This window comes from Phaenicophaeus curvirostris, chromosome 14 (genome assembly GCF_032191515.1).
Source record: "Phaenicophaeus curvirostris isolate KB17595 chromosome 14, BPBGC_Pcur_1.0, whole genome shotgun sequence".
Lineage (NCBI taxonomy): Eukaryota > Metazoa > Chordata > Aves > Cuculiformes > Cuculidae > Phaenicophaeus > Phaenicophaeus curvirostris.
This window is the reverse complement of record NC_091405.1, coordinates 16,646,802-16,670,706: the sequence shown is the minus strand read 5'-3', so window position 1 is coordinate 16,670,706 and position 23,905 is coordinate 16,646,802. Positions and strand designations below refer to the sequence as shown.

General features: G+C 42.1%; 1 protein-coding gene across 1 annotated transcript in view; it reads right to left on the bottom strand.

Annotated features, from left to right (window-relative positions):
- The window catches only part of SLC6A2 (solute carrier family 6 member 2), a 54,501-nt gene extending 32,464 nt beyond the window's left edge, over positions 1-22,037 (bottom strand). Inside the window, exons 1-4 of the mRNA XM_069868125.1 lie at positions 21,696-22,037; positions 19,931-20,222; positions 4,417-4,548; positions 397-634 (exon numbers count right to left, since the gene is read on the bottom strand). Of these exons, the coding sequence (XP_069724226.1) occupies positions 397-634; positions 4,417-4,548; positions 19,931-20,222; positions 21,696-21,725 (692 nt within the window). The 5' untranslated portion in view covers positions 21,726-22,037. The remainder of the gene's footprint in view (positions 1-396; positions 635-4,416; positions 4,549-19,930; positions 20,223-21,695) is intronic.
- Positions 22,038-23,905: the final 1,868 nt, after the last annotated feature.

Here is a 23,905-nt window from a genome sequence, read left to right as displayed (position 1 = left end):
AGACCTTTTGCAAGTATAGAGAAACAGGCCAAGCCTGTAGAACAAATGATTGCTTTAAAGCCTTCAAGTCAGCTCAGTTTGGCAGGCAGTTGTTTCTGTCAGAATACTGCTATGTTTCCTTGCCCTGGCAAAGTTGGGTACATCAGGGAAGATTTGAGTCTTTTGTCCAATTTCACATTCATTGGTGGCAAGTATGGAATTTGTACAAGAGAAACCAAAGCTCACACGGGCAAGAGTCTTAATCACACAGGAATACAGGTCAACATTACAACTGCATTTTAACCGTAGTCTTCTAATGCTTATTCTAGAGGCTGGATGCTGAGCTATTTTGCCTTTCAGAGGAAACGCTCTTAGACATAGAATTTTGAATAAATAGCAAAGTCATTCAACACTTACTCATAGAATTCAGCTGCAGGAGTGAGCTTGTACTTTGAGTATTTGGTACCGTTGCCAAGCACTGATGCATTGAAGAGTTTGGGATCTGTACAGTTTGGGCTGTTCCAACTGTTGTCGCAGTTTGTCCATGGGAGCTCAAATGTGAATGATGAAAATAGATAATACAGAGACCAAGCTATGATAACGTTGTAGTAGAAACCCACGTAAAGAGCTATGAGTATCACTGCATAGCCTACACCTAAAGACAAAGGAAAACTACATTATACATTGTGTTTTACTTACGACAGTAAATGCAAACATTGTAGTTAAACTCAGCTGTACATGGCTGCAAATTCGCTTTAAATATTCAGACCAATAAAAGAAATCTTTGACATTTTACACACACATACACACACGTGGATGCAGTCTCACTGACCTTAAAACAAAAAATTACATGAATTATTTTGGGAAATGGCTGACTTTTAGCAAACCCAGTTATTTGCCAGAAAAAGAAACTGAGCAGTACAATGTCAAACTTTGCTATTGTACTGCTCCATTGTTAATCTGCTTCCAATGCAGAAGGCTGCAAGCCCACATTAGGAGTGAAACTCGCTTCATCTTCATAACATCTAACTCCCTGGTAACTTTTCTTCAAAAAGTAAAGCTCAAGACTTAAGTGAAATTTCCTTATGCTCCCCTTTGGGCCAGTCTGGAACAGACACTGGTTCCTCTCCTGTTTCTTTCCCATTGTCCCTCTCCAGATTGGCTTCTGCCAGCTTGTAACTAGGTTCAAAACATGCATGGAACAGTCTGTGCTCTTACACTGAAGGGCTTCAGGTGGTTCTTGGGCATGCCAGTAAATCTTGGTGAACATCAGACTTGGGGCTAACTGTGTGTGGACCTTCAAAAGATTCCGTTATCTCCCCAGGATTGCAGAATCCCTACTGTAAGCATTCTCTTTTAGTTCTGAATGTTTGTTTTCTATTTTTGCATACTGTGTAGTTTGCTTGGAGGGTGCCTTTACCGTGACAGCCCCAGAGAGTACATGTTCTCTTCATGAAAAAATGGACACTTTCCAATGTTTGGGAGGAAGCTTTGGTTCCAATTGCAGAGCAGAACAAAAGTTTGTTACCAGAATTGTTCAGGAAGCTTGCTTTACCTTGGCTTATACCCTTCTCCCTTTACTCTGTGCGCAGCATTGTTCTCTGAATCCTAACCCAAAGTTGTATTTATTATAACTAACAAGTAGAGAATACAGCTGTTTTGTGACTATCATCACTGTACTGCTACCTAAGTGTGAATCTTTACTTAATATCTTCCTTAGTTTAGTTCTTTGGAGATACTGCATTGGAAGCTGCTAGTAGGAGATAATTAGGATTTTGTATTTCTTGATAAGGCAAGGAAGTAGCACACACTTTGAGTATTAATTCTTGGTTCAAAATTTGCATAAGGAATAGATGTTGACCCTGAAGGAGGTGGTAGTTAAAAGACTGCTTCATATACTACTTTTTGCACTTCAGGAGTCTTTTAATACACAGACCAGTTTGCTCATCCCTAATATTGGGGAAAAAGGTTGTGGAAGTCAAGAAGAAGCTGTGTATTCAAATCCTTGGTGCTTAAATGAACTCAAACTCTAGTGATACATTATGACTCATAGAATGGAGTGGCGGGGAGGTCGATCACCAAAGGGGATAATTCTTAAAAATTAATGCGAATGTTAAATACGAAGTCCAAATAATACAGGTTGCACTGAAATTGGATGATTTCTGTTTTAAAAAGGGTACCTGCAATTCCTCCAAATCAGGAGGGCAATGATAGTTATTTAATACCAAGATTAAAGACTACTGGATCAAATTTATCTTAAATGTCATTCCTCTGAAATCAAAAGAACACTTAGGAATGGATTTCCCCTCCTATTTCTAGGTCTACCTTTTCTTAAAATTGATGCTCCATCACCCACACTCTAAAATAGATCCTGGAAAATGCAGAGATGAAAACAGACTCTGTTGCAAAGGTTACAGGGTATATTTTTAATTGCATATGTTATGAGAACATCTCATTAGAAATGGACTTCTTGGAGTTCATAGCAATAATATTCATATCTAAAATTAATACTATAATGCTGTTCACTTAGAGAAGCTGTTTTAAATTTGTGTGGACTGTGCACTTTTTGTTTGAATGTGAGGTATGAGTCATCCCAGAAATGATTCAAAAAGCGTTAGCAGTAAAATGTGTTTGTAGGTTATCAGAAGATTTGATCAAAACTTTAAAAGTACAGGGTTTATACTCATGCTAAGGTGCAAATACAATTCAATGCTTAGCACTTTTTGAGAATCAAATAACTTGTGCTATTCTATATCCTAGTAATAAGAATACTTAAAAATCAACAGTAATGTATGTTTAGTGCACCTTGAAAATGTCAGCTTAAAAGCACAGCTGGAATGTCAACAGGACTACACATGAAATAAGTTCTATTTTCCTTTTTCATCATCTTTTCAATCCCAAAGTCAACAGACAGAGTACCTTTGGGCACAGTGGTATTTGGCTCAAACACTTTGAGATCCTTAAGGTCTAATTTTTACAGTTAGGTTTTCAGAATCCTCATTGTCATCCAAAGGTATTAACTTATACCAGCTGGAATTTTGATTGAGCAAGGGCCTTCAAGTTCCTGAGTGCCAAGAAGAATTCAGTCTCCAATGAAGGGGTGATAGAAGTGCTGGGTAAATCTATGCAGATTAATTTTTAAATTTTGGCATAGAATTTTTTTTATTAGCTTGCTTATTTTTTTTTAATTACGTCTCTAATTTTGCTCTGAGTTTTCATTTGACTGATAAGAACAACACTACTCTGTTATCCTATTCTGGGATACACTAGAGGAAAGCTGTGTTTTCAGAAAGACGGCTAATATTTACTCAGTGTAACCTATATCCAAGCATCAGATCTGCCAAGTCTGGATTGCTATTGTTAAGCTCCTCAGCTTTTGTCAGTCAGAGGATGAACATGATCCAAATTTTAAGCTTCTAAGATCAGCTGAGCTTGAGTGGTTTCATTTCAGATAGCTCTGTGTTGAAAGGACTTTTACACAAGATTTTAGATATAATCTGGGGTAGACGTAGGGGAAGTCAATGATTTAGCTGGTACAGAACGCCTAAGAAAATTCTTGAGGTTCCCTAAGAAATACTTGTTTCGTGGACAGAAAGTATACAGCTTCTTTCACCCAGGGAGACTCCTTTATCCCTGATCAATACCAAACACACTTATCAGTATCCAAATACCTAACCTCAGCTATTTCCTCCTTGCAGAATGATTCCAACTCAGTGCTCAAGACAACGCTCCAAAGCCTTTTATTCAGTGATGCTGTAAAGTTAACCCTAGTGGAAAACACTCAATAATAATAATAATGTTCAGGTTCTGATAAGTGCTTTTCATTGCTAGATCTGAAAGTTACTTTGCAAACTCTATCTGAACCATTACTCCCATTTCAACAAGGAGGAAAACTGAGGCACAGAGCCACAGATAAGTCATGAGTCTGAACCTCCCCTGGCGGAGCTTGAGGCTATTCCCCCTTGTCCTATCACCTGTCACTTGGGAGAAGAGGCCAGCACCCTCCTCTCCACAACCTCCTTTCAGGTAGTTGTAGAGAGCAATAACGTCTCCTCTCAGCCTCCTCTTCTCAAGGCTAAGCAACCCTAGTTCCCTCAGCCGCTCCTCCAATGTTTCCAAACACTTGCATTGCCAGCCCCTCCTTCCACCTAGAGATACTCAGTTCCTCCCCAATATGTAGGGAAAGGGAGGACAAGTCTCAATGGCTCCTGCTCATTGTGCTTTGTTGCACTGCTCAGCAATAACCCTGAAGATGATTTCTATGACTTTTCCCATTTTGTGCACCACCTGTGATAACAAAAAATTCTTCTGACTTCATGGGTTGGGGAAAGGTCAGCAAATATCATGATGTCTGTGGAAAGATGAAAGACCTTTACTTTGTGATCACAAGTGTGTGGCACCTCCCAGTGCTTTTCAAATGAGCAGAGGGACGCTTACCTTTGAAAACTGGACAGATTTTCCACACAGTGGCAGCCCCTTCTCGATTATATTGTCCAAGTGCTAATTCCATGTAGAACAGGGGCATTCCAGCAATGATTAGGAAGAGGATATAGGGAATAAGAAAAGCACCTGCAAAGAGAATAATTAGACATTGTAGTCCATGTTTTCCTACATTTTCCTTTCTCATTGCTTACTTTTACTGGCTAAAGACAAAGCCACTGCTCTATCAGGAAGGAAGAACCTTTGTTCTCTTGTCCCTTGTATCTAGAAAAATTATTTTTGGTGCATTTACTGTCAGTTTTCTTGCAAGTGACAGCCTCCCAAGTGCCATACTTGCCTTGCTTTGACAGTATTGCAGTGTGTGGAGCTGAATCACAGGTCTAGTGTGTATTTGGGAGGTGTGGAGTTTGCCCAGACTGCTCTTTTCTTAAATTTAATGCCAAGAGGCTGTGGAAACAAGATGCCACAAATTGAATAGGGAAGTTTGTATCTGAGAAGATTAGTCCGGGAGATGTGTAGTGGACACATACATATTAAAAGCTAGTTTAAAACAGGTGTTTTCTAAGTATGACTAATACCATGGTGAACTGTGAAGTGCACTGCACTTAGGCATACTTGCTTAGGCGTCATTTGTTTGGCTGCGACTCATTCCAGACTTCAGTTAAAGGAGGTTTCTTTCTTTTTTTCCTTCCCCCGCCCTGCCCCTGCAGGGGATTAATAAGGTGTGGTGCAATTTTCAGCAAAGAGCAGTTAGACAGTGTGGCAGGGTTTCATAGCTGGGTTACTTTTCACGTAACTAAATGATTGAAGTATTTTGAAATTGAGGTAAATATCAAAGTAAGGATGCTTAGTCACATCAAGCTGATTTCATGTTTTGGAGACTTCTGGAAACTTCTTATTTCTGATTGGGTAAAACATACCAAAATGTCAGGTATTTCGGAAGTATCTTGATATTTGTTCTTCTCCTCCAAGCTAGTATCCAGAATCAAGCTTCCTGGTATTCACCCTTTCTGACATCATGAGCGCTTCATTAGAAGGTAAATGATGGTCAAAGTACCATTCAAATTGCTGCAAACTAGAATGGTGTGCAGATGCTTATAAACAGCATGTGTGGTACATGATCAGTCTCACTCTCTGATTACACTGGGTTTTGTACAGTATCTTGTGAACAAAAAGTGGTGTTTGGAAGGAAACTTCATACTATCTTCTGTGTGTGAGATTCTAGTACCCCGTGGGCCAAGGAGGAGGCAAACCAGTATTCTGGTGGGCCTCTTGCTTTAGGTCCACTGGTGTGAATTTGAGCATCATACCAGAGTTCTCTGAAGGGGCAGACTTGTGAGACCGGCATTTGGTTAATACCTGCCAGGTCTATGAAATCCAGAGACCTTAGGAAGAGTGTCACGATGCCAGAAACTTTCTGGCCACAGGAACTGCTGTGTTTTAACTGCACAAATCCACAGGGCTAGTCAGATTTGTATGGGCCAGACAGCTGAGCTCAGGGAACGCAGTTTGGCTAACGCTTCAGACTAGTCTGCCAAGACCTACCTACCTCAGAGAGACGATGCAATGCAATCTGTGGGATTGCTGCCTTGGCAGGAACACCCTGATAGTACTTGAGGGGATTCCACTCCCCCACTGTGTGATGGGATGGGGCTGAGCACACAGCTGCATCTCACAAGGCAATGCCAGTCTCAGCAATCCCTAATGGCTCCTATTTCCGTTTATAGGAAAAAATCCGAAGTAATTAACATCCATAATACAGCCTTGGCGTAAGAGCCTTGCTTGACTTTCTAGTGAGTCACATGCAGCTCAAAAGCCACAGGCTGGGTCCTGACTGTGGCAAATTGCCACACCTCTCTGTTAACAGATTTTGAGATCCATATACATCTCTTAAGGTACTAGTGTATACATGGGGTTAGAACAGCCATGTATCTGACGCAAAACTAGATTAGGTCAAGCCCTCAGATTCTACAACAACCACCTGCGTGAAACTTCAAGTGAAAACTTGCACAAAAGCTTTTTGAAAAGAGTGTTAATTATTGCATGAGAAAATACAAGACAGGCTTTTTGATTTTGGTATAACGGAATCCTTATTGGAGTGTCTCCTCCCTCTGTTCTCCATTCTTCACAACGTCCTATGGGGTGGGAAGCAAAGAGGAAAACTGTTCCTCCCAGTCCTACAAGCAGATCTCACCTCACTTTTAAATACCAGAAGGAAAGAAGCACTGATTCGCTAATGACTGCAAAAAGGTCATTTAAACAGCTGCTATTATCTTAAAAGGATGTGTTGATGTACATACCAGAAGCAGGCCAGGCCAGGGTGAATTGAAACAATTTTGAACTATTTGCGCTGGTTAGCTTACTGTGTTTGTTACCATGGTTCTTCTAGTCAAAATGTTAACTGGCGATATGTCTGCTAAAACAACAAACTTTGAGCAAATATTGCAGTATATTTTCAGATAGGAGTGTTTTCAGTATTTGTGCAGGAAAAGAGTCTAAAACCTAAGATCTCCCAACTGGTGAACTGAAATACAAGCTAATCTCTTGTATCTGATCCGCGCTGCTTGTACTTTTTCATACAGAATATTTACTACTTCAAAAGATATCAGCAAATGTTTGATAGAATGTAGTATGTTTGCTCGGGCAACGAGGAAAACGGGTGGAAACTCTAATCTGTGCAGATTCTTGTGAATAACAAAAGGAAGACTCTGATGCAGAGATCTTGAAATCTGGATTGTACAAGATCATCACAGGTAGGAAAACTAGGTAATTGGAAAGGCAGATATTTCTTAGTAGATGAATGTTGGCTCTGGCTTCTCAGCAGAGTAGCTACCAGCTGGCTTGCACAGCCACTGAGAGCAACTCTGAAGGAGGCTACTGCTGGCTCCTGGAAGAAAGAGGAGAAGGTAGGAGAAGGTAGACCGAAGTCTTACTGACCAGAGTTTAAAGGCAATACATGTTTCCATGGTACAGCAAAGAGAAGTCAGAGATGCAAAGGAGCATGATGTAACCTCAGTGTCAAAGCCAAGATGATGTTTTTAACAGCAGCTGTATGGTGATGCTAAGCCCAACCAGCAACAGAGTGTAGTAGTCAAACAGCACATTTTTCTGCAAAGCAGATCACACAACATACTATAAAAACTTCAGCAACACTTTGCACATATAAAATTCTCCAAGTATGCAATGAAGTCTTCCAAGTATGCAACCTTTTTCATGGAAAGTATTTCTGAATCATAAAAGCAGTGGAGCTGTATTACTGTGAGTGACATGTTTTTTTTTTTAAGCCCTTATATTTAGCTACTCCCTCTAACAAACCATTGCTAGATTTAAACCTATTTATATTTCTACTCTCAATTTAGGCTCAGAGCCTTCAGTTTTTCCAGAATTCCAATTTTAATAGCGTTCCTTTCACTCAAAAGAAAGTGAAAAGATAGTTTCCAGAAATGGTTCAATGCTGGCTGTTCCATGAGCTGATGCCAACTGAAGCCTGTGTTTTTGTCTTGAGCTGTTAACTTGCTACTGCCTTGAAATTATTTGAAGTGAATAAGTGCAGTGTATTTATAAGCTGATCACTGGGTTGTAACAGAAAGGGTTACCCAAGCCCTTCCATGCAAACCCAGTCATTTCTTTTGCTTTTTGTTACAAAAGTAATGAGCTAAAGAAACCCATTAGTAGCTATTTTGAACAAATTAAGGAGAGTTAAGTATACCCAGCCACTCAGAGCAGCATGATTCATTCATAAATAACATCCAAGTCACTGGCTAGAGTCCTATTTACATGAATTAATGAAATGATCATATTTATAATGGGTTTGCAAGAATATTAATCAAGTTGGTCTAAGATGGCCAGTGTGGCAGTGGGAGCTCTGGAACTTTGTGTGGGATTCCTGCTGCTGACCTTGATAACACTGTCATTGCTGCTTGCTTAGGAAATTAAGCCATTGCCATCTTCTGTAGTGAATGTGACCACAGAAAGTGCAAAAATCTGCTTTACAAAGTTGCAGCGACAGGTTTTATTTTTATATTGTGCCTCCTTATAGCCAAATTAATATTGGAGCTGGCCCCTTTGTTTCTAATAAATTGATTAGCATCAAGGGGAATTTTTACAGTAGTTTGGTAAGTAGATAACCTAGAGTTTGCAATAATGTGAAGGTCTAGCTACTAACATTCCTGCCCAAGTCCATCTTGTGGATTTGTGCCTTTTTCTTTTTAACTTCCTGGCTGGTTTAAACAAGAAATGAGAGAGTAAGTGAGCCTAACTCTTGCAGAGTAAATTCATTTTGTGTAATAATAATGACCATCATCTCTGTAAGTACTGACATTTTGCTTATTAGGTAAAGTACTGAGCTATTGCACTGAGTGAAGATCAGTTTTTAGCCAGTGGAAGTCTCCTATATCAGTTTATTAAGAATAGTTTTTTATTACTTTAGTCTTTTTTCCTCTCACATAATTTTTAGTCTGGAAATTCTGTCTCCTTAGGAGTCCTTAAGAGAAAGACGTCTGTTATTTGGGTTGAAATCCTGGCTCTGGTGACGTCAATGGAAAAAAACCACCCATTGACTTCAGCTGGGTCAGGATTTCTCCCCTGTGGTTTATGAATATATTGATTTTAACTAAGGCTGTAGAGCCATACATAAATGAGAAACAAACTGCAGAAAAGGAGCAAATGATCAAACTCTTCCCCAAAACAAAATCCTGCAGTGTCTCTGGTCTCACCAACACCTGCCTCATGATCTCATTGACACATCTGCATTTCTCTTTAGAGAGGAGACAAAAGCTCTGCACAGCACAAGTTAGTCCTTAAGTTTGTGATACATCTTATTTATAAGATGCCTATGTACAGCTATAATCACACCTCATTTTGGGGGCACAGACTGTTGAGCTTTCTTCTAGCATCAGTCTCATTGGATATCTGTAGGCAGATATAGTCCTGTAACAAAGATACTTTTGAGTAGCTTCCAAGCTATGATCTTTGTTTTGGTAACACTTGGACTTGAACTTTCTATTATCACAGTTAGTCCAACATACTTAATTGTTCCTCCTCAATGAAACTCCTTGCTTTTTGTTACTGGTATTTTGAAATAGAGATGATTCTGCCAAGCAGGCGAGACATTGAGACCTGCTGGAAGGCGGGTTACATTAACATCAAAGAAGAAAAGGAAAAAAAGCATGGCTCTTTATTGTAGAATGGAACTGAAACTCTGTGTAAATCCTTTGAGAACAACCTCTTAAACTCAGTATTTAAGAAATTATTTCCTTCTGTATCATTCCTTGGGGGGAAGAGACTGTATTTTAATGTTGTGCTCATTTAAAAAACGGTGCATTCAAGGCGTAACCTCTTGTTAATGGATTGTCTTCTTGCTGTCATTGTGGCCATGTAAGGTCCTTGATGTGAATTAGGCATCACTAAAAGCTGTCATTTATATTAAGTCCTAATAAATTAAAGGAATCGGGAGATCCAAGAAGGGCCTGCTTGGGAACAATCATTGCTGTTACTGGGAAGCTCTGAATTTGAAAGTCATGAGCCACCCTATTAGATCATCCAGTAATCTTTTTTTTCTAGAAATGCAGTAGGTTGGTGTTAGATTATCACGTTAGGATCTACTAAGATCTACTGCTCCACCTTGTGGTCTGAAAAAAGTTTTCCATTATTCTATATCAGAAAGTCCAGCCTCTATCCTTTTGGGTTTTTTTTTATTGAACTGGAAGTTGACTGGAATCAGTATCATACTTTTCCTTGAGATACTGATTTTAAGGACAAGCACAGAATAAATTATAAATAGCCAGCAAAACCATAAGATACACAATACTTAGCAGCTTTTTTTTTTTTTTTTTTCAGTACTTACACTAGGCCCATGGTAACAGCTTGTTTGTATGGTCAGTGAGGCAATCACATAGGGTGTATTCTTCCACACTGCCCATGGGCCAGAAAATCAGCTGCTTCCCACAGTTCTGCAGACTTCACTAAAGATGAATGCTATGCAATTACCCGGCCACAGTCTTTCCTGTACATGAATCCCATAAAAGCTCTTTCTCAAACTAACAAGAGTGCTGAAGCAAGACTTTTTTTTTTTTACTCACTGTGTCACTAATTGCAGTGCTTGGAAATCATGCAATACTTTTCTCCAGCTCTGAAATACAGACTTTAAAGGATTAATATCCTTCTGCTGTTGAAATTACAACTCCTGTGTACTTCAGTGGGGCAGGATGAAACTGTTACTGCTCTTTCGATGCTGGGTTTTTTTCTAGGGAAGCAGTTTGTAAGAAAGCAGTCCAAGAGAGGCTTCATACTTCTGTGGTCTAACACCACTGATCTGGTAGTGTTGGATCCTATTTTGGACACTTAAATTAATGTATTTCCTTAAACAAGAGCCGAACAATAGAAACGAGTTAATACCTACATTAAGAGCACAGCTTCTGCAATCGTTTATGCTTTTGGAAATGAGTGGTTGTGCTTATACAGCCTTGAGAATAGGAGCACTGGAAAAAATACTATCCTCTGTAATAATGCTTATTGTATAACAAGGGCAGCTATGCTTACTGCATACCAGCAATCGCAACACTAGTCGTAAAACACGTTTATGGACAGGGAAAAGACACCTGCCTGCCCAATCATGTCCAAGTTTTGTTTAGCAATACGTTATCATAGAATTCTGTGCGCTGGGAAGTCAGTACTGTGCTTTGGGTGAATATGAGTGTGAATATATACATGGCTTATGTAGCCAGACCTCTCTGCTGCTGGTTTCTGTTTCTGAATGGTAGAACCTAGTTCTCAAAGTGGTGTACTGGGCTGTCACCTTTGTCATGCTTCAGGAGGGAGATTGCAAAACTTGCTTAAGCAGAGAATAGGGGAAAGGAGAAGGAAGAGTGAAAATAAAACAAAGATAGCTTTGATAAGTAGTTTAGAGGTTCTTTCCTATGGTCTTCAGGAAGAATAATATGTCACAAGGCAAGGAATGTAACTGTTTCTCTTCCATTCCCCTCACCTCCTTCCGATTTCTTTATGGATTAAAGGTTTCAGAATCAGTACGGCTAACATTAAGTACATTGAATCTATACAGAAGTTAGGGCACTGAGTTATACTACAGTTATGTCCCCAGGATTTCCATGAGAACAGGAATTATTCAGCATTACTGGGGGTCTCAGCGGTTTTGGTGCTCATTTCCTGCAGGAGTCAGATGTCCATATTTAGGAAGTCAAGTTCCGAGTGTCAGTAAAGCCTTTTATTAGAAACCATTCTGACTTGACACTAATGCATAAGATCTACATAATTAGATGAAAATTTGCCATGATGGGTCCAGCACTTAACTTGGAGGAAGAAAGAAAGCAAGGGGAAGATTAAGGAGTTATAGTTGGAGGAGGGAATTACATGTTGTCAAGACATGGGCGATAGGCTTGAACATGATTCCTTTGCTTCTAGAGGTCCTAAGGAAGGGAAATTGAAGGTTTAAAATCAGTGTAGCATTCCTGGAAACTTTACATACTCTTCATTGAAACTGGATTGGGGTGACGGAGTTGCCCTGAATACGATTTTCAACTTTGATAATAATAATTTCTTGTTGTCACATGTCCAGTCAAGACTTAATTGTGAATTAATCGGACTGCCTGCCTCTTTCAGTGCAAGATTCCCCCAAATCCATTATCATGGTTTAGTATATTGTATGTGAAGGCTGTAGACAGAGAGAATGGGAAGCATTAAGAGCAAGGTAAAGGATCTACAACTGTATTACAGCGACTCCATTTAAATTTATCTCCTGCCTCCTGAATTGCAGTATTTTAATATAAATATATCTCTAAAAATAGAATTTATTTGGTTATGGTTTATTATTTTATAACAGTGCTGAGAGCAGTTACATACAACTTCATCTAAGAATTACAATGTATGTAGAAGCTGTGGAGTTTGCAGTGAAACTGATATTGGAGACACATGCCACAGCTCTTAACTATTTAATTGGTTAACCTAGGAAAAAGGCTTTAGAACTGAGAGATGCTGATATGCTTCCCATTAGACACAACAAAAATGAAGGCATGGGCTATTTGATGTTGCTTCTCAGAACTGCTCAAAATTCTTTAAACCATTTGTTTCCATTTTAATTCACAGCAAGAGGTTCAGTAATTTGTGGCCTGGTTTTAATCATCGTTTCCCTCACAGCATCTCTAAGCACTCACTAAATTTGTGTTCCCTCTGATCTTATGTGTAAGTAGTTGTATTAGCATTCTGTTCTGTGTTGGTGTAAGTAAGTATGGGGAGGAAAGTATCTGTCTGGAAATAATATCTTTAGGACCACTGGAGCTGTATTTGCGTATCCATCCAACTGACAGACAGGTTTGCGATATTTTGCCAAAAGATGAAAGGGAAGTTCTGCCCCAAACCACACAGACCATGTCTCGGAACTCTTAGAGATATTTTTGTTCCCTTCAGTACAGAAGTGCTGTTGGCTGCTACGCTCCTAGCATGGCCTTTCTATTTTCCATTGCTTCTAGCGAATTTAATAAAGAACTTAAAAAAATGTGAGAAAACAGAGTAGAAACAGATGAAGCTTAAGTGCCTGCAATTTCAACTTGAATAGGTACCCAGAGCCTGAGGTCCCTAGCCAAACTATAAGAAACTCCTGTATCTGTTTTAATAGGTGTTAATATGGAGGTAGTAGGCTTCCTAGTGTGACTTTCAGACCTTACCTGTCTAGGAGGGATACCTATCCTATCGAAATGGCTTTCTAGGCATACTTCAGTATTTAAGTTTCTTGCCAGAACTGAGAAGGGCATACAGAGATAAAGGTGGGGAGGGCAACACCCGAGCAGAAATTTAGATTTCCAAACAACAGAACTAAGTTTACTACTTGGTGCCTTTTCTGCCCCTTACTCCAGAATAAAGTGCTCCTGAGCAGCAATCAAAATAGGTTCATTCAGTGTGCTTAGAAAGAAGTACCTTCGCTGTTGTCAGAAGATTCAGTTCTTTTTTACCAACTCTTTGCAATGTTTCATATGTAGCAGGTGTATGACATAGTAGCTTATAACCATTACAGTTGTGAAGATTTACTTTGTGGAGCAAACAAGACATAGAGGAGAACAGGGAGCTATGTCAGCTACAATGCTGGCGAGCCTAGGTGAGTCTATGCTCTATATAAACCAGATGATTAGTGGCTGATCAAGGAAAGGAGAAGTGATGAAAATAAACGGGAAAGGGAAGATAGCAACTGTAAGCTGGCCACAGAACCTACCTCTGGGGAAGGAGGTAGTGTCACACAACATGACTGAACATTCCTCCAGTGTCACAGGATGCCCAGGACCCCAAAGATCATGGTCACAGTATGGAGATCAGCATAACAGTTTAACCTGGCTGAGGTCACTGCTTCGATGTGCTAATGGGAATTGAAACCCCTTATTAGGAAACAAAAATCACTAGATTTGCATCTAAGCTTTGATTGATTGATGAGTCAAACTCTTGGCGTAGGCTTTGCAGTGAGATCACTTCAAAGTCGATTTATTATTATCACCATCAATGCTATTTTGGAATGTAAACCCTGATATTACAAGGCAAAGGTCATCCACCTTTGAAGTGTAAAATGCCAGATTACATCCTTTTGCAAAATAGTGATTAAATTTGCTGGCAGACACTTGGCAAAATGCAAGGGGCAGAGCCTGGAGGAAAGGCAAGAGGCTGCTGGTCAGCATCATAACTTGTTTTTGGTGAAGTGGTGCCAGGCTCACAGCTCTGTGGGAGGTGATGCTTTCACAGGTGTTATTCTCAGTATGCGACAGCTCTCGACTCCTGGCTTTGTGCTGACTGTCGTATTCTCATTTGGATGTGCACTGTCTTCAGAACCTGTGCTGTGAATTGCTCAGTCCTGCCTTACTGCTTGTGGAAGTATGAATAGGAAAGAGAGCATTATAAGATACTTCTGTTCTGAAGTGTATTGATTGCTGGCAAATTGTTCTGTGGAGCAAATATCTTCTAGAAATGCTGTGGTCTACAAACAATAAATAATGCTTTAGAGAAGATTAAAAGTGTATATTATGATAGCTAGAGAACTGTTAAAATATTTATCTGCAGCTATTTGCAAATTCATGAAAAGCTTAATCTGATTCTTATGATACAGTAAGTCTCCAGTGACTAATCCGACAATTACATGCTTCCTAATGAGTAGTCTGAACATGACCGACCTCGCAAATACTTTGGCTCACAAAAAGAGTACTTTATGTTGGTAAATTCTTTTCCCACAAATTTAAATTGGTAATATTAATTTTGCCTACGACTGTGCAGGAAAATGAAATGAAAATGATCATTAATACTAAAAGTGTCTTTAACAAAAACGACAATAGCTTTGTCAACTAAGACTGAGCATCATCCTCCCCCACTGTGAGCACATCAGTTAATCATACTAGGGATTACTCAACTTCATTTGGCACCAGTAAAATTTTAGATGTAATCCAAATATCAGGCTAAATCTCTCCCTAAGTTGATGAAAGTCTAATTTTAATACTTTTTGCATTCTTTAGTTCAGTATAGGCTCTTACAAGACTGGGGAGCACTTAAAAAGTTGGATGGATTATAAAGTCTTGTTTTGAGCACATTGTTGTTGACTACTTACAGACAGAGTCATACAGCTAGGCAGCCTCTTTTTAAAGCAAGAAAAATGGGCTCTTGCCAGAAATGAGTTATGAGGATATAGCACTTGTGAGAATGCCCAGTAGAAATGACAGTAGTTGATGACTTCTCCAGTGACATACCCTGCTCCTTGAAACTCCCACGAATGGACTCCACAAAAAAAGGTATTTTATTTGCTGCAAAGAGTGCTTCTCCTTTGTGCTGTGAGCAGCAAATATGACTAAGCTGCGATGTTTATTGATCAGCAAACTGACAAGGTGATGTTTAAGAATTTCCCCTTTTGGAGTGTTGCCTTCTTCTCTGCTTAATGAGAGCTTGCAGAATTTTACCAGTTGTACAGAGCCTTTCTATCACCTTGTAAAGTAGTTTAAACCATGTAGTGGGCATATCCTGCTTCTGAGGACTCGGTGAGGACTAGATCTCAGCCAGTCTGTTTGTGCTAAACTGTCCTGAAAGTTTTCTGTGGCCTGTTTCGTATCGTAATGCAGCCATGGGATCTGTCTCTGCCCTTGTGATGCAGGCAAGTCTTATGGAAGTAGGTAATTGATATGAAAAATAGACACTCCAGCTTTTTAGATCTTACTAAAGATTAGTGATATTTTAAATTTTTTTTTTTAATAGCAGAAGAATGTTTCCAAAATCACAGTTGTTCACAGAAGGGTTACATTCTGCCATCTATCTTTGTGCTCAAGTCCCATTGGGGTCTCTCAGCAGGATACTCCCAAAACACAGATGTTTCTGGCTCTTCATTCACCATTTTAGTGCTGTCAGATACTTCTTACTCTCGAGCTTTTTGTTACTGGGAACTGTGGTGTGTGCCTCGTGTAAGTAAAACTACCTGAAGTAAAAAACTGGGAGTTTTGTATGTGTGGAACTTCACAATCTACCCCCAAAGCCTGCATGTCTAGTTTTTAGTCAGGCACTTTCCCTTGAATTTATTAAAGAAATTCATGGATTTGGCTAGTAAGAAGGTGGGGGTGTATATGCATCCATGTCCTTCCAAAATTCAACTTTGAATGAAGGAATACAGTGTGTATTTATACTTTCCTGCTGAGTTCCTGTAAGTTCTCACGCTTTATTGAGAACCACCTATTTTTACAAGCATCGAAAGGCCTTTAGTGTGTCTGCTGGCATCTTAAATTAATCATAGTCAGTTTTAGCAACAAAATAGTCTACACGTCACCCACATCACTTTTTTTCAGATATAAAGGGGGATGCCAGTTTCTACCACTTAGATATCCTTGACGCTGTTTTTCAACATTTAAGAGCATTTGTAGAATCTTTTTGGGTGTAGATTTTGGAAGGATAATAGAATTTTCTTTTTGCTAAATAGCACAGGCTATGCATAAAACAAGTGTTAAAATACCTCAGTGGCTTACAACTTATGGCACTGCAACATGCTTTCTTTTCGCTGCCCATTTTGTATCAGTCTGTTGAAGAGATACAACTTGATAAGCCACATTTAACAATCTCTGTGTAAACTCTGCTCTAGTTAAATTGCTGAGGCTTTTAGCATAAAAAGAAACTGAAGGGAGGAAGAGGAAAGGAAACCTTTTTTCTTGCACTGATCTACTTCATACACACCATTCAATTCAAGTTTAATCTGTACTGGTTTTTTTTTCTCTCCTTTATCTAGTAGCTGTATATAAATACCAAAAGGCAAACTGTAACTCTATTACAAGCATCTTGTAAAACTTTTTCTAAGGAGCAAATCTGAGCATGCTATACAAGTGTAGAAACCGCACCTGATTTTGCCTCTTTAGTTTGCTTGGCAGTCCAGCAAAACTGCTAAGATAATGAAATTAAATGTTCTCCACATCTATTAGTACTTTCATTTCTATTATATATTCTTTATGGAGATATGTAAGCCAGTAGTTATTTGAAACCCACTGGATTATTCCTTTGAGGTAGCAAAACTTGCTCTAATTCTAGAGAGGTTCCTTCCTGCAGTAGCAGGGCGACAAAAATAAAATAAATTTAAATTTCAGAATACCTGTCATTTGGGACTGGAAGGACAGCAATGAAACCTAACAATATCCTATAGCGCTGTGCTTTGCCTCGTGTTCTTTGGCCCTGTAGGAAAATTTACCCTCACAAGCTCCCAAAACCAGTTTGACAGAGAGAAGGGATTGAGTTGGCTTGAAACTCTGTAAAGTCCTTTTGTGAGCCTGAATCCCTTACCCGAGTTTCTACTAAATAAAACTGATAACTCTGTGTCCAACATAGGAGGCCATGGATGGAAAAGTTTTCAGATTGCATAGGAACAATTGTTGTAAAGAGAAGAAAGAGTGCTGTTAACCAGTCCCTGGCTATATTTCCATTCCCCGCTTGTCAGCACAGGGTCTGTCTTGGAAATTCTATCATGACTGCACACTGTCAGGTGATATGCTGGTGCCCCTACTCTGTCAAACAGCATATAAAAAAAAAAAATAATTGCAATATCTAGACGTGATTAAACTTCATTAAGCCAAACATAATCAAACTGTAAAAATTAGTTTGTTCCCCTACTAGCCACAGCTGAAGTGCCTTTCTCCAGCTTAGCAAGCTGATGTCCTCCATGAGAACATCTCCTTAGGAAAGCCCATTAATGATGAGTTTTGCCTATGAGGATTATCCCACGTTTTATTCTATACTAAAATATGTCTTTTAAGTGCCAGTAAAGGATGTTGTGATATTGCGTGTGTTCAAGAATGACACCTTAGGTATTGATTGAGATGCTTCATGCTGCAGTTTGTTCTCTATTGAATAGCAGTGTAAAGAAGTGTTTATAATCCCTGTATCAGTGAGCAATTCTCAGTCATTCCTTAGACTTTGATAACATAGGGACTCTCTACCTTTCCTTTTAAAAGTTTGATTTCACTTTGATGGTATAGAGGAATTGGTGCAAACTTTTCACTGAAAGGTGCCTCTTGTAGCTGTGAAGTAGCTATCTCTCTCTCCACTGCAATTTGGAATTATATGAATTAAAAGATACTAGTAAAGTCCTAGGTTTCTCTAGCTGAACTGACATAATATAACACATGGAGAAAAGACCAAATGCAAGAGCCTCGCAGAGTGTTACCTCCTGTGCCCAAGGTACCAGCAAATTATAAAGGAAGCAGGTTAGGAAATACAACAGAAAAGTGTTCAAGTGCTCCAGGGGTCACCTTGTGCAAGGTATGATAGGGGAATATATCTCTTCCTCTAAAAATTGCCAGAAGACAGAAAGATGTGACAACGCTGCATATGTACTGAGTGGCATGAATGATGCTGCTGCATCTGCACCTGACACTGTGGAAGCCTGCTGGGTTCATGATGCATTGTGCTGCTGTGGTGTGAATTGCTGGAATTATTTTTGGAGATAATGAAATAAGGAGGTTATTTTTCAGGGCTAACTACTCTCTTCAGCCTGTCTGGGTGGTGAGCGGAGACCTTTTCTGACTCCTCTCAGAAGTTTTGGCGGTATCAAACTAGAGCAAGTGTTTCAGTACTAGCCCTTTCTAGTATCCTATTAAGTTCCAAGGATGGGTGCAATTCCATGTTAATTGACAGGGATTTTCCCCATCCTTCATTCCTCTTTTCACACAAGCATTTATGCTCCTGAGTGTGAACCACTAGCCTTTATCACCAGGCAACCACGTTATCAAGGCACACAGACCTACCTTACAGAACATGGTTTCTATCTAGCAGTTCTTCTATCGGCATCGCTCACCATTTACACACACAGTGTTCCATCTGCCAGGCGGGGTCTGTTTTCCCTGTGTGGGATTTGAAAGCTCCACAGGCACCTGCCCGGCTCGCAGATGGTGTTACTCTATCACTGCGTGGAGTCATCGCTGACAACACAAGGGATTTCAGGGAGATGAAAGGGGGTGATGGAGTTAAGGTCTTACCGAAGATGCGCCAGGCAACCCGAGCTGACTGTAATTATTGTGTGTCATTTTCCGTTTGCTGCTGTCATTGCCAAACTGTGCAGGAGGTGAGGTTTTGTTTGTAACAAGTCTCCTACCTACTTGGGGTGCAGGGCAGAACCCCTAAACTGCAGAATGGAGCGCAGAACCCTAGTTCCCATGTTAAAACTGCCCCTAACAAACCTTCGAGTGGTCCGGCACTAACTTTTCTAGTTGCTGGTTTTCTGCTTAAGTGCTGGTTTTCGGCTTAAGTGGTTTTGGTGGAATTTCCACCCCCCCCCCCCCCCCCTTTTTTGATCCTATTCTTATTTTTTTTGCGAGCGGAACAAGTGTAAAGCGAGCTGAAGCGGCAAACACCCGAGCTCCCAACTCAGTTGAACTCCGCGGGCTGGGGACAGAGGGACAGAGCAGCGGTGCCACCGCTCCGGGACAGAGGGACAGAGCAGCGGTGCCACCGCTCCGGGACAGAGGGACAGAGCAGCGGTGCCACCGCTCCGGGACAGAGGGATAGAGGGACAGAGCGGCGGTGCCACCGCTCCAGGACAGAAGGACAGAGGGATAGAGGGACAGAGCGGCGGTGCCACCGCTCCGGGACAGAGGGACAGAGCAGCGGTGCCACCGCTCCGGGACAGGGGACAGAGGGATAGAGCAGCGGTGCCACCGCTCCAGGACAGGACAGAGGGACAGAGCGGCGGTGCCACCGCTCCAGGACAGAGGGACAGAGCGGCGGTGCCACCGCTCCGGGACAGGGGACAGAGGGATAGAGCGGCGATGCCACCGCTCCGGGATAGAGGGACAGAGCGGCGGTGCCACCGCTCCAGGACAGAGGGATAGAGGGACACAGCTGCGGTGCCACCGCTCCAGGACAGAGGGATAGAGGGATACAGCTGCGGTGCCACCGCTCCGGGACAGCGGGACAGAGCCGCGTCTCTGCGGGAAGGAGGAAAGCGGGGGGGGGGGGACGCTTCGGGGTTCGAGGCAAGGGAGAAGGACCCTGCAAGCGGTTCTCTTACCCCCTCCATTCTTGTAGCAGAGGTAGGGGAATCGCCAGACGTTGGCCAGGTCCACGGCGAAGCCGATGACGGAGAGGAGGAAGTCGATCTTCTTGCCCCAGGTCTCCCTGTCCTGGGCGCCGTAGCGCGGGGCGGGGGCGGCGGGCAGGAGGCTGCTGCTGGTGTACTGCACCCCGTTGTGCTCCTTCACCAGGATCAGCTCCACGTCCTTCCTCGGCCCTTCCTTGCGCTCGGGCAAGGGGGCCACCACCGACACTTTGCGGTCGGGCTGCAGCTGTTTGTTCATCCTCGCCTTAAACATCCAGAGAAGAGCGAAGCTAAGTGGGGGGGGGGGGGGGGGTCGGAGGAGGCGAGCCTGCGCTTCCCGCTGGAGGCGACTGGGCGCTCCAGCCCGGCAGGAGCGAGGCACGGCCGTAATAAGAGCCATGCAAATGAGGGGAGAGAGAGAGAGAGAGAGGGGGCACCGCGCCGGGCGCCCCCGGGGAGCGGCTCGTCCCGCCGCGCAGCGGGGGTCGGGCTGCCCTGGCACCAGGGAACCGGCTGGAGGGGGTGGGGGGGGGGCAAGGAAGGTGTCCGTGTCTTGTGGGGAGGTGGGACTGGGTGGTCTTTAAGGGCCCGTTCCAACCCAAAGCGTTTTAGGGTTCTAATGCTCCCGCACCGGGGCTGCTGGGTGCCTGGCTTTCTCTTTCCCTGGAAAGCGCAGGGCTGGGTTCGGTTGGGTGTTTGCAGGATGCCGCTGGCTGGTGCTCTTCCAAACCAAGAGTCTCTTATGTGTAAAACGAGCAAAGAATTCACTAGCAGAGCAACAGCGGCTGGTGCCAAAAGTTGGCTAAGTGCAACTGCTGGAAGGGTTTTGGGGGGCTTCTCCTGTTAGAGCCACGAGCCATGACTGTAAATTCAGTGTCTATTAAGGGAATAAAATTTGAGCCCCCTCCCCAGTGTTAGACAGCTTCCCTTCTGCCTGGCATCGGTGGGAACAGCTCGGATCGCAGAGGATTCCTGGTGGCCTTACAGCCTGCCTTTCTTACTCTGCTGGGACTGACAATGCAGTATTATCATCGTAGCATATGAAGAGGTGCTAGTCAGAGTTTGTAAGGAATACCAGGTTCCTCTGCAAACTTGGAATGTGAAAAAGAATCCCTACTCAGAGTTAAAGCTTGTACACTGGCCTCAAAGTTGGTAGTAAAACAGCTATTGACAATCTGCAGGTTTTCTACTTTCACAAAAAGCTTTTGGTTCAGGCTGCAAGATCCAAGCTGGGATCCTAGAGCCCTTGTCTGGGTGAAGTTTCTGAGCAGTGGCTATACTCTTTCAGAGTGGTTGCACACTTGGAGCGTGTTCTCCTTCAGGCACTCCATGGCTTCCTGCTCTCATCTTCTCCAAATACACTACGTGAAATCATTTTCTCTATTCTTTTTGATACTTCACAGCATACATGCTTCAAGTGCTTCCCCTGTGCACAGTCATCACACAGTACCCTGCAAACACTCGCTGTTTGCCCATGCAGAACAACCCACAGTTTAACACTCATGCGCAGCTACGCTGCTGCCGACTCATACCACCCATCAGTCACAGCCGCCAAACGCATCAAGCGCAGACCCATGCTGTATGCAGTGCCCCCAAACGTGCCCCCGCTCCCTGATGTTTCAGTGAGCCTGCAGGCCCGCTCTCCCACAGCGAATAAAAACCAAGCTCAGCTCTGGGCATGAGGAGAGGCTCCGCTCCCAGCTGCAGAGCCCTGAAGCCATCCTGCTGACGGACTCACCAGGTAGCACTGGGGATGTCTCTGTCCCATTCCCTGGCGCCTACGGGGAAGAGGATGATGACTGAAGGGGAATTCCTCCTTCTTGGTTCCACCACTCTAGGACTGCGGTCTCTCTGGGAGCTGAAGCTGTAGCCTAGCCAGTAAGGAGCTTTTTAAACCTGGTTCCCCTCTCTCCACGTGACTATTACTGTCTTAATAATCCCCACAGACTTCCTACGCTAAACAACAGCACTCCCATATTGCTCCTGGAAAAATAAGGCCTTGCTAAGGAACACCCCTTTCCCCACAAGGTCTCAATTAGCTGAGCTTGATCATGATGTCTATGGTGGGAGGAATCCAGAAAGCCCCCGCTCATTTCCTAAGAGAATTAAATCACCGTGCATACATATATATATGTGCCTTTAGTTCTTGCATGGAAAGTGTGCACGATCTGGCTAATGTAATATGTGCTGCACCCTCAAGGTAAGAAAGTACTCAATTGGATTTTATAAAAAAGTTGCTTAATCTTGAATCTGTCTGGATCTCGTTATGCCTAATGGAGCCTGACAGCGGGTAGGGTTGAAGTCAGAGAAGGGAGTATTGTATTTAGAAACCTCAATGGATCCAGGCAAGATGGCAGGCAAGATGTTCCACTGCTGACTGGAAAATAGGCTATAATTTACTTTAGAAAATAATCAGGTGTTGCTAGATTAATTGGCAATTATTCAAATTCTTCTTTATCATTCTCTTTGTAATATATAGGAGAATGTATTGTATGCTGAAACAGTAAGCTGGGATTGTCGCTCTTATACATTAATGCCTATGAAGAATCCACCCCTCCACGAACAGCAGCTTAGTTTGTGCTTTCAGATCTCCGTTTGCTGCTGGTGTGAAGGCTTCACTGTGCTTGTTGGCAGCAGAGTTTGAATTCTTCACCTTTGGCAGCACAGCCCTCTGCCCCTGATGTTACAGAAGGATAAGAGCTGGTTATTGTCCTTCATATGAACCAACTTTTGAGAAGGGCAGTATCGAGCAGTGTTCAAATGTGTTGGAACTCACCCTTTCCAGCTGGTGCATCTGAGAGTCTTGTTTTGTGTTAAGTCTGATACACTTGATGAAAGAGCTTGATGGTCAAGCCAAACAAAACAGTGACTGCCAAGGGATATGATTGCTTTAGAAATAAATTGAGGTAAATATCACTGAAGAAAAAACCCACTAACATTTAAACATTTAAAAGAATTGTGATAAATTTAGTTGGAAAATGAGAAGAATTCTAACTACCAAAGCAATGAGTACAGTGGGAACTAAAGACCTGGGTTCTAGGATATTGTTTTGTTGTATGATGAATTTGCTTGTGAGAGCTGGGATTTGGACCCGAAGACTGAGGACATTACTTTCTTATTATAATCCAATATATAATGAAAAGAGTGAAAAGGGGCAGGGGATATATACACCAGCTATTTAATGTCACGTCCTAGTACATGCACAGAAACTCTGAGCTCATTCTGGCCTTGAGGCTCACCAGCACTGAAAGACTAAACATTTTTCAAATGAAATGCATAAGCTGAATGAAGTTAGGTTTGGCTTTTCTGTGATAAAAGAAACTCGGGGAATAGCCAGTTGCTGTAGGAACTGGGAACAAAGTAGACAACAGCCTTCTGACTGAATCAATGTTAAAACAATTTCCCAATGATAGGAACATGGCAGTGGCAGGGGCGCCCATCTTTCTAGGTTAGTGGGTGAAGGATACCGTGCTGTAGACTGATCAGACACCTTTTGATGACAGTAGATATACCAGCTCCAGCTTCTCGGTCTGTTCTGAGTGGGTTGGGCAAGTTTGCTTCATAGTATCTCTACAATCATATCTCCACTCCATGTGTAGTTTATACTTAGTATTTCAGAGCTTTGTGATGTATTGTTAGCAGGCTGTTGTCATAATATTTCTTCCCTAGAGCCTAAAGAATGCAGCTCTCTCACCAAGAGGGCCTGTTTGGCTTGGTGTAAGTCTGCATTTTGATGGTCACTGTCTGTCATGCTGCAAACTGTCTTCAGACTGTAAATAAATATTACAAAACCACTCTACAATGCTTTGGTATTCCATTTATACCAGAATGCCAAGTTCTAGGGGAAGACAAGACCTCTCCCTTCTTATGACAGTAGCGTTTGTATCTTCCCTATCAAGCTGCTTGACATTGCCACAAGCACACACCTCCCAAGCTCGTTTTACCTGG